The sequence below is a fragment of the Orycteropus afer genome, unplaced genomic scaffold, assembly GCF_000298275.1.
Source record: "Orycteropus afer afer isolate SDZICR_OR568_19922 unplaced genomic scaffold, OryAfe1.0 scaffold00017, whole genome shotgun sequence".
Classification (NCBI taxonomy): Eukaryota; Metazoa; Chordata; class Mammalia; order Tubulidentata; family Orycteropodidae; genus Orycteropus; species Orycteropus afer.
Genome location: NW_006921604.1, coordinates 13,829,226 through 13,839,603, shown reverse-complemented (window position 1 = coordinate 13,839,603; position 10,378 = coordinate 13,829,226). Strand labels below are relative to the sequence as shown.

Below are 10,378 nucleotides of genomic sequence, written 5' to 3'. Positions count from 1 at the left end.
AAAAAAAAAAAAAAAAACTGGTGCACCGTCTTTGGGACACAGGTGCTCTTCATCTAACACAGTATGTTGATGAGTAACTGTGAGGCAAGTCCTTAAAGTTTTTACAAGCAAAGAAAACATTTCTAAGGCTTCAAGGAATGTGAAGGCCTGCCAGTCCAAAAGCATAAGCTTTCCTTCAGAAGTTATTTGAATACCTAAGCCAGGGGATAAATTCTACCTCAAGAGACTACTGGGAATATTCCTTTGAGTGCGTGCTACCAATGTAAATAAAAAGGAAAGATCAACCTGGATATTTCCCTTTTCCTACCTCTTCTAGACGCCGTCTCTGTTCCTTCTGTTGCTCAATCCGTTTTTGTCTCTCTGCTAGCAACTGCCTTTTATATTCTTCCTGCTCACGGAGCTGTTGCTCCTGCAGTAGCTGTTGTCTCCGAAGAGCCTCAGAACGTTCCTTGTTCTCCTGCTGCAGTCTCAAAAAATCCCTTCGAAGAGTTGATTCACCAGGCACATTAACAATGGAACTGTAGAAGGGAGCAAGAACTATGAGGGATGCGTCCAGATGGCAGTGGCCTCTGAATGAGGCAGCAGCACCAGCATTCTATTCTCCTTCTACGTTCATTCTCTTACTAAGTTACTCCCACTCTCTTGGGATTCAACTAGTAAGTCTATAGCAATGACTCTATCTACTTCTCAATAGTCTCATGTCATCTTTTATTCATTTAGTAAATACTTTAAAACTTTGTTCTAGATGTTTGTTTGACAACTATTTTCAGGACATTTTTACTTAGGGTTCTCACATAAATTCAAAACATATCAAATGAAATCACCTTCTTTTTCCAATTCATTAGTTCTCCCTTCGACTACCTTATTTTCCATCAGTAAGGGGAGCATCAAGGCTGGAAACATCAGAGTACTACTCTTGAGCGCCGACCTCTACTTCAACTTCTCTGATCAACCATCAAGGCTTAACACTGTATTTCCCCTCCCATTTTCTTTATTTCCACAGTGAGCAGCTGAACCCGAGTGGGTCCTATGAATTAGCCATTGCACAGATGAATTAAATTGCATCATTCCTAGCTGATCTCCCTGCTGCAGTCATTTCTCTACTTCCAAACCACCCAGAATGGCATGCCAAACAAATCCCCTTCAATGGCCTCTTTTATTGTATCATATTGTTCTTGCTGTTGTCAAGTGCCATTGAGTCGGTTCTGAGTCATACAACGCTACAATAGCATGAAACATTGCCCGGTCCTGCGCCACCCTCACAATTATTATACCATACTCCCAAGTCATACTCTTATTTGAAAAGTTATATTACTCATGAAATCAGGTCAAAGTCCTCTAAAGTCTAAAATGGATTCAAGTCTTCTCCTACATAAGGAGAAAAAGATACTATGGAGTTTCGTCAGTAAATTCTCTTTCATCTCTTCACATACTCTCTTCAAACTTACAACATACCCTTCTATCCTCCTTTTGTTCAATTAGTCAGTCATGTATAGCTGAAGTATGAACCACTGCCAGGTAAACCTGTTATTAAATCCAAAAATCCGCTGTTCCCTATTATGAGTTCATCTACCAATTTTAACTCTTTAACTTCTGCTTCACTGTACCTCAGAAGGCCAGAGATAAACCAAAGGAGATTATAAGTAAGACCAGGACAGAATATACCTTAACAGAGGAAAGAAATGCTGGTAATCATACTTATCAGGATGAAAAAAAACAAAAAAGAAGGGGGGAAATAGAATAAATAAATTTGTTTTGAGAAGGTCCTTCATCACATAAATAGCACACTTCTTTTGTACAGGACTGTCCTATGTACCACAAGGCATTTCCCACCTGAAGCTCCTAGAACATTAACCGCCAGTGGCAATCTCACATTTCCAAATGACTGGGGGAGAAGGGCACATACAATCCTTGGTAAAGAACCACTGGGCAAGAAGATCCACATGGGAAAAATGTTTCTAAGAATCTTTCAAATAATAGAAAAATGAAAGATTTTAAGGCATTTTCAGATTAATTTAAGGTTCCTTCACACTACGAAGGAGCCTTCTGAAAGCCTGGCATCAGCATGAAACTTACTCTCTTCATAAAGCAGGAAGCTGAACATTGGCTTTATCAATTACCTTGGCTCTCCCTCCTGCTCAGGCACTTCCTCCTCCTCTTCTTCACTTCCACTGTACTCATACTCTGTTTCATCTATAAAGAAAAGGACAAAACAAAATGAGATGGTTCACAAATCATGACATATGCATGTACAGGCAAGTATCTCCAGTATTATGACAGGAAAGAAATAATATATTCTTTGTGAAAACAGCAAAGTGCACTGGAGAATTTGTAGCGAGGAGGAATGTCGCACCTAATTCCCACAATGAATTGTAACAATTCTCTGGGCGAGCCTTACTCCCTCTAGAAGAGCTGACTGCACTGTATTCAGGACACATCTTACATGGATGACTGCTGAAGAAGTATGAGAAAGGGCTCCAGAGAACGTGGCACAGAAGATAAAGTGGCCCAAGAGTGCCAGCAAATACAGAGATTCCACTTTGATGCCAAAATTCAAAAGAGATGGAGCTGGTGAAACTAATTGTTACAACTAATAGAAATTAATCTGGTTATTTTTGTCAATCAGGGACCCAATGAGAGGGTAACTGAGAGAAAAACCTATCAGTCTGACAAAAAGTGTAACATTATGTAGGTACATACTTGGAGCAGAAAATGAATGAAATATACCCACAAACTATAAAAGGCGCGGGGGGGGGGGGGGGGGGGGGGGACGACGACGACGACGACGACTAATGAAACAATATAGCAAGAGAATGAAACAAAACCTCATTCTTCTTAAACCAGACTTCATGTCCAAGTTTCAACACGAAGTATTTATTCTCATTTCAACAGGTTTTGTGCCATTTTCCCCAAAATAAAAACCATTTTATTGGTCCTGTTACTTAATGTCAATATCCAACTTAAGTGAGCAATTTCACTCCAGAGAGCCATCAAAACCAGAGAAGCAAAAAAGACTTTTAAATTCACAAACTAGAAATACATTTTTATCCCCCCTGAGACTTATTAAATGAAAATCTGTTCTCTGTTAAAATGGGGCTGAGAATTTAAAATATGATTCAGGACAAACTAATCACATAAATGGCATTAATCTTTTCTATGCTAAATGTGGAATGGACAGAAAAAAATCAGGGCTAATAAATTTAATGGATGTACAGAGACACTCTAACTTGTAAGGGCAATTCCAACCTTTAAATACATACTCTGATATGTTTAAAAATTTTCCACTACAAACTGTTAATTACTGACAAGAGAAGGTGAGGGTATACAGAAAGTGAATGCAAAAATAAAACAAAGAGGCCACTGGACTTAGAGATAATGGGAAAAATGATCACAACTGTGGTAGTTGTGTTTGTGTGTCAGCTTGGCTGGGCCTGGTTGAGTGGCTGGCCAGCTGGTGGTAGTTACTCCTCACGATGAGACTGGAAATCAACTGCATGGTGGGATCTACCACTGAGTAGCTGCCTTTGGGATGTGGTCTGCTTCCTGTATATAAGGAGAAGTTTTGAGAATGGTCTCTAGCCTATGGCACGCTTGGGCCCTGCATGTAGCCGTGTGGTTGCTCAGCAGCCCGCTATGCTCTGCCAACCTTAGGACTTACAGTGGACTTAAGTTAATGGTCTGCCATGTGGATTGATAACATCGGGAATGTGTTTTTTTACTTGTTAATCTTGGGGCTTCTCAGCCTCAGCAGCCAGCAGCTGTCTGAGTGAAGGAATGCCTCCAGCTTCAGTGGGCTGGGAGCAGGAGGCAGAGCTGGACCCCAAGGCTGAAGGGCTTTCACCCAGCCCCTACAGCCTGGCACTTTGAACTTGGACTTAAAGCCTCCAAATCGTAAGAATAAACTTCTGTTTGTTAAAGCCATCCTGTTTGTGGTATATTCTTGTCAGAGCGACAGTAGGTAACCAAAACATACGAAGTGACTTTTTTTAAAAAGAGAACTATTGTGTCAACTGACCGTTGAGCAAAAACATCATGTTAACTTTCTTTTCAACCTTTAGTTTACTGTGTTATGGCTGTTTAGCTTAATGTACAATGCTTATTAGTGTTTATAACAGAATATATGAGGGCAAAAAGTTTTGAAAATCGATGCTTAACTATGAATACTGGAGTTATTTAATACTCAAATGAGTATGTAAAGTGTTCAGTATGTAGCCCAGAAAATGACTCTTCCATCAACTCTTTATAACTCTGAACTTGCTCTTTTTAGCTTCTTCTTTTGCCTTGAAATTTTAGTGTCAAAAAAAGAAAAAGAGTTTCTTCAGTGATGCCAGTTATCTAAATGTTATTCTGTAAAATTATTCTAAAAGTGCACAAAACAGAAAAATCAATGTAAGTTAGGGTCCCAGGAGAAGGTCTGGTGAAGATGGTGATGGTGCTTGAACTACACGCTGCTGGAGAAGAAAAACAGAGGGCACTGCGGACAAGGGGACGCGGTGTGTGTAAAGATATAAAACCAAGAGTCAGGGCACAATTACTGGGAACAGAAAGAAATCTTAAGTAATTAGCATAAAGCATGCTCATGTTGTGTAGCAGTAAGAGAAGAAAAGTGGTATCGGTGGCCCATGCCTAACCACACAACCTGTACAAGCCCACAGCAGTAAGAAACCCTGCTGAGTTCTTGAGCAGGAGAATAACATGATGGAAAAACGAATGCTGATTCTCACAGCTAGTTCTCAATAAACCCCAAGTGAAGTATACCATAAACACAACATTCATAACCAAGTAGGGGAAGGGGAAAAAAAGTATCAACAAAGATGTGTTCCTGAGGAAGAACTAGAATATCACACACCATGCTAATAGGATAGGGTGTCTATCCAGTTGGTTCCAGCTTGATGACACAATGCACAGCTCAGTATCACTGTGGATACTACATTCTACCAATGAGCTGCAGGGCAGAGACAAACTATTAATCAAAACAGATTGAATACCTTTCTCTCCTCTCTTCTTTCTGGTCCGGTCTATATGGTCCTTAAGCTGGATTCTAACTTGCCTTTCATTTGGCTGATCCCTTATAAAAGGATGTTTCAAAAGCTGCTCTGTGGAGGGCCGTTGCATGTAATTCTTCACCAGGCACCCTTCTATGAAACTAAAAAATTTCTTTGACCTGTAAGAGGAAGTTAAAAAAAAAATCATCAAATTTCTACCACAAAGAGCTCTAAATTATCAGTTAAGTAACATGACTGAAAACAATGAAGAGCCTCAGAATTCAACATGAACATTCTGAAGTGCACAGGAATATACTGTTATAGGTGGCATGGAGTTGGCTCTGACTCACAGCAAACCTAATACAAAAGAACAAAACGCTGCTCAGTTCTGCACTGTTCTCACAATCGCTATATTCGAGCCCATCATTGTAGCCACTATGTCAATCCTATCTAGCTGGTGAGGACATTTGGAAGGTGAATGCAAAGAGAAAATAATGAGGCCAATGGGACTTGGAAATAATGGGAAAATGATCCAATATAAAATAACTTTTTCCAAAAAGAGAGCTACTGTTTCAACTAAGAGAACAGAAAAGACATTTTACTTTCTCTTCAACCTTTAGTTCACTTTGTTATGAATGTTTAGCTTAATGAGCAAAGCTTAATTGCTTTTATGACTGAAACAGGAACTAAGGACTTTTGAGGATGAGGAATATTAATTAAACATAGTTTAGAAGTTATTCCCTCATCAAGAACATACCATGAACAGAGAACTATGATGGAAGTCAGCTTTAAATGAATTGGGTTGTAATGCTGCTTACTAATCACTTATTAATCTAGATACAGAGGAAGCAAGGAGGACAGAGGGAGGTTTCTGTAAAAATGAAGGCAGATAAAGGATAGATGTCTGGTACCTAGAAAACTAGGACACACAAAGACATAAGACAGTCAAACCAGTGACCAAAAACTAGGATTCTTGAACCTACTAATTGTTGTTGTCGTTGTTATGTGCCTTCGAGTCGGACCCGACTCTTAGCGACACCCCCCCTTGGGTTTCTAAGGCAGTATCACTACGGAAGTAGATTGCCCCATCTTCCTTCTGAGGAGTGGCTGGTGGGTTTGAACTGCCAGCCTTCTGGTTAGCAGTCAAGTGCCTTAGGCACTATGCTACCAGAGCTCCTGAACCTACTAACAATGATCCTTCAATTAGAACTTCAAACTAAGTTTGTTTATTCAAAGAACTTGATCAGTTCTCTATGCTTAATGTACAGACATAGAAATTAATGGTTTTGAGGGGAGCAATGATTGTCACTTGCATTTATTGTACTAGTCACTTTTGTTTAAGGCTGTTGCCTGGCTCAGGATGACCTCCATCTCTAGCCTTGGCCAAGACACTGGGACCCATCCCATCCTGTGAGACTCAGCTAAGGAATCTTCTCTTCTGGGAAGCCCAATCCCCACACACTGTAAGTCAGGAGCCTTTCTCCTGGGATCATCTGCACTTAACAGACTGTCTGTGTATGTTTCTGTGTGGTTTGAAATGGTGAAGAGTCAGGAACTGGTTCCTATTTTTCAAGTTATCAGCAATGTCCAACACTGGGCATGGCACAGAACAAAATGTATATAAGTAAAATTTTGTTGAATGAATGAATGATTATTCATTGTTTAAAAATGTAACTTAAAAACATAGTTCAGTTCCTTCCAATTACTTCCCTGCTTTAAAGAAATGCTTTTATTGTCTTGCATTTTGCTTCAAATTTACTATTGTTGTTTTTCATTCAATAAATATGTATATACCAATTATTTATATTTTGTTATGTTAGGCTCTATTAGAAGTATGCCTATGGCACTTGACTGCTAACCAGAAGGGTGGAGGTTCAAACCCACCAGCCACTCCTCGGAAGGAAGGTTGATCAATCTACTTCCATAGAGACACTGCCTTGGAAACCCAAGGAGGAGTCGCTATGAGTCAGGTCTGACTCGATGGCACAGGACAACAACAACATTAAAAGTATACACAGAAACTAAATGAATTAAATTTAGGGTATAGACAATAACAAGATACATAATCAAACTTAATGAGGAAGGAAAAAATAATTGTTATGGTGGGCTGAACATAAAAAAAAAAAAAAATAGTAGAGTATGTGGTAGTCTAAAGATGGGAGAGAGAAGATAGCCTTCCAGGGTAAAGGAACACATGAACAAAGGTAGAAAAATTTTAGAGTATAATGAATAGTTTTCTGTGGCTAAGTATAGGAATGGAAAAGACTGAAAAACTAGGTTAGCATCAGCTCAGAGAAGATCCTTAAAGTCACTCAAAGAACATCAAAGATGTTATACCATGTAGTAGAATGTTCAGGAGCTCTGGTAGCACGGTGCCTAAGGCACTTGACTGCTAACCAGAAGGCTGGCACTTCAAACCCACCAGCTACTCCTCGGAAGGAAGGTTGGGCAATCTACTTCCACAGCAATACTGCCTCAGAAACCCAAGAAGAGGTCGCTTTGAGTCGGGTCTGACTTGATGGCACATAACAACAACAGTAGAATGTTCTAACACAAAGATTCCCCAATCCCCTTGACCATCAGAATCACTGGGTAGAACTTATTAAGAATACAAATACTTGGGTCACTCCCAGACCTAATGAATCAGAGCCCTGAAATAAAAGTGCCCAGAGGGATTCTCATGTACTGTGTCCACAGGTGCTATTGTACATTCTTTAAAAACAACTATGAGGTTCTACTGGAAAAGAGATCAGTGGTCATCTTTTGAAAGTCCCTTCTCTAAAACCAGCAGCAGAAATATGCAACTGATGGACAGGAAGACAGAAATCAAAAAGGAAAAACAACTTTATGTTTACAATCATCTAGTCATATTAGAATATTTGGGTAAAGTGAAAACAATGATGAAAAAGGATGAACATGGCAGCTAACCAAGTTCAGTTTAATAAAGAAACACAGAAATTCTTTATCGTCATCTATATCTACCACTTCACATCACTGTATGTTGTACACACAGCATTTAATCCATAACTACAAGTAAAACCCATCCACTGCCATCAAGTCGAATTCAACTCATAGCAACCCTTTAGGGCAGAGTAGAGCTGCCCCTAGGTTTCCAAGGCTGTAAATCTTTATGGAAGCAGACTTCCTTGTTTTTCTCCCATGGAGTGAATGGTGGGTTCAAACCACAGACCTTTTGGTTAGCAGCTGAATGCTTTAACCACTACAGCACCAGAACTCCTTAACTACAAGTAAAGGACAGAATTATCAGGGTGAGGCCAACTGATAAGTCTCAAAGATTGTGACGTATACTAAGATAGAGCAATCTTCAGCAATCCTTTCAATATAGACTTTCTTCTATAAAATCTGCCAGAGAGAAAGGAAAAAAACTACTATTTCTTAGATTTTATGAGCCAGACAAGTTATTATTCCAGTCCCATAGTTTATATTTCAGGATGTCCAGTACACGCATTTGGGCTCCCAAGGGCTGACCACTCATGGACGCCCAGAGCTACCATGTCTTAACACAAGATGCCATTTAGTACTAAAATCTCTGCAACTGTGTGGCCTAGAAAAACCTCTCAAACAAACTAGTAATGGAATTAAGACAGCTTTAGTTATCTTGGAAGGATCTCTGGTGGTGTAGTAGTTAAGACATTTGGGGGCTAAACAAAAAGTCATTGGTTTAAACCCACCAGCTACTCTGTGGAAGAAAAATGGGGCAATCTGCTTCCATAAAGATTTACAACCTTGGAAACCCAATGAGGGTCACTAAGAGTTGGAATCGCCTCAATGACAAAGGGTTTGGTTTTGTTTTCAGTTATCCATAGTAGACTGTGGTGACAGACAATATATAAAGAATCAGAAAATTTGCACAAATGGAAGAAAGACAGGGAAAGAATGATGAAATGTGTTGAGGGTAATGGGAAAGGAAATGGGAAAGTATGAAAGAAACTAAAGTAAAAAATGTTTGTGTGCGATTTTGGAATTCAAAATGGAATCTCATCAGTAATCACCACGCTATTTCCCTCTAGCATCTTAGTGCTTGAAAAATAGGTACGGCAGTTTGAATTAAGGATTCTGGTGCAATGAACAGTTCACTGAGTCAGAGTGCACCAAACTCAGAGGAGCAGAATTAGAAAGAAGAAACTGACAGGGAACAACACCAAGATCAGAAGATCCATCCTGCGGATTGCCGATAAGCAGTCAAGAAAAGCCACTGGAGACTTCCCCAGGGAAGCGCCAACCAGCAGGCAAGAACAGCCATCTGAGACCTCCCTGGGTTAAGGAAGAAGACACACCACACCAGCATACCAGCGACCACACCAACATACCAGAGATCTCCCAAGGATCTACCTTCAGCACCTGATTTTATTGGTAACTTGGGTTGGCTAGGTGCAAACAGGCATGTCCAGCACCCTGAAAACCCGAGCAGAGTCCATAGGTGCTGCAAGAGGGTAGGCCCAGGGAGGTGCCCCCAGTGAGTAAGCTTGGGTCAGCTTAGTGGCACTAAGAGTCCTGTGCTTGACTTTATCAGTAATATCGGGACCACAGATTACTAGGAGGTACTCTCCCGACTCCAGCGCTGCTGAAACTGAGTGGATCTTTGGCGCTGCGGGTGGGTGGACCCACAGAGGAACTCCCGAGGTGGACTGCGGTCCACGCCAGTTGGGCCAGCACCGCGGGCAGGCAGACCCAGAGAGAGAAATCCCTGCAATGGATCACAGAGCCAGGAAGTTATCTTGGGTTGGCTTTTTGGTGCCAAGGGGCCTTGGAAGCAGGGTTTTTGCATGTGTCTGAGTCCGGCGCAAAGTGGAGATCCCCTAACAACTAGGAGTCTTCATTGAAATTGAGCTGAGGGCCTGTTAATAAAAGTACAACGTCATCAGTAGCAGCCCACTCAAAGCCCTAGAAACCGCCCCTAACAACAGCAAGCTTTCCTTCTTCCGCTCTCACCTTCTCTGCCAACAACTTCACTCATCCAATAGAGGAAACCACGTTCAGCCACCATAAAACCTCCCGGTTTGAACTCTAAACCCTCCTTACGACAAACAGAAACCCATATCCACATTCCACACAGTGATTCCACCATCACAACGAAAACTGCAGAGCAACCCAGCATACCTGAATTAATAACTAAAAAAATAAAATATACCAGCTTCACCTTTTCAAAATATTAAACCATAAAACCAAGACAAAACAAATCAATACAGAGACTTTCAGTAAGATGGAGGAATAGGTAGACAAGCAACACAGACCCTCTTCAACAATGAACAGAAAAACCAATTGACAGAGATATAGAAGATAATCCTGGAACCCTGACCTTTGAAAGGAAGTATACAGAAGTGGTTTAGGCACCAACTAGTGGAAAAACCTGAATGAAAACAGTGAGTACA

General features: G+C 40.6%; 1 protein-coding gene across 1 annotated transcript in view; it reads right to left on the bottom strand.

The window, feature by feature from the left end:
* The window catches only part of MAP4K4 (mitogen-activated protein kinase kinase kinase kinase 4), a 297,674-nt gene that overhangs the window by 71,092 nt on the left and 216,204 nt on the right, over positions 1 to 10,378 (bottom strand). Inside the window, exons 11-13 of the mRNA XM_042783492.1 lie at positions 4,989 to 5,164; positions 2,121 to 2,193; positions 308 to 518 (exon numbers count right to left, since the gene is read on the bottom strand). Of these exons, the coding sequence (XP_042639426.1) occupies positions 308 to 518; positions 2,121 to 2,193; positions 4,989 to 5,164 (460 nt within the window). The remainder of the gene's footprint in view (positions 1 to 307; positions 519 to 2,120; positions 2,194 to 4,988; positions 5,165 to 10,378) is intronic.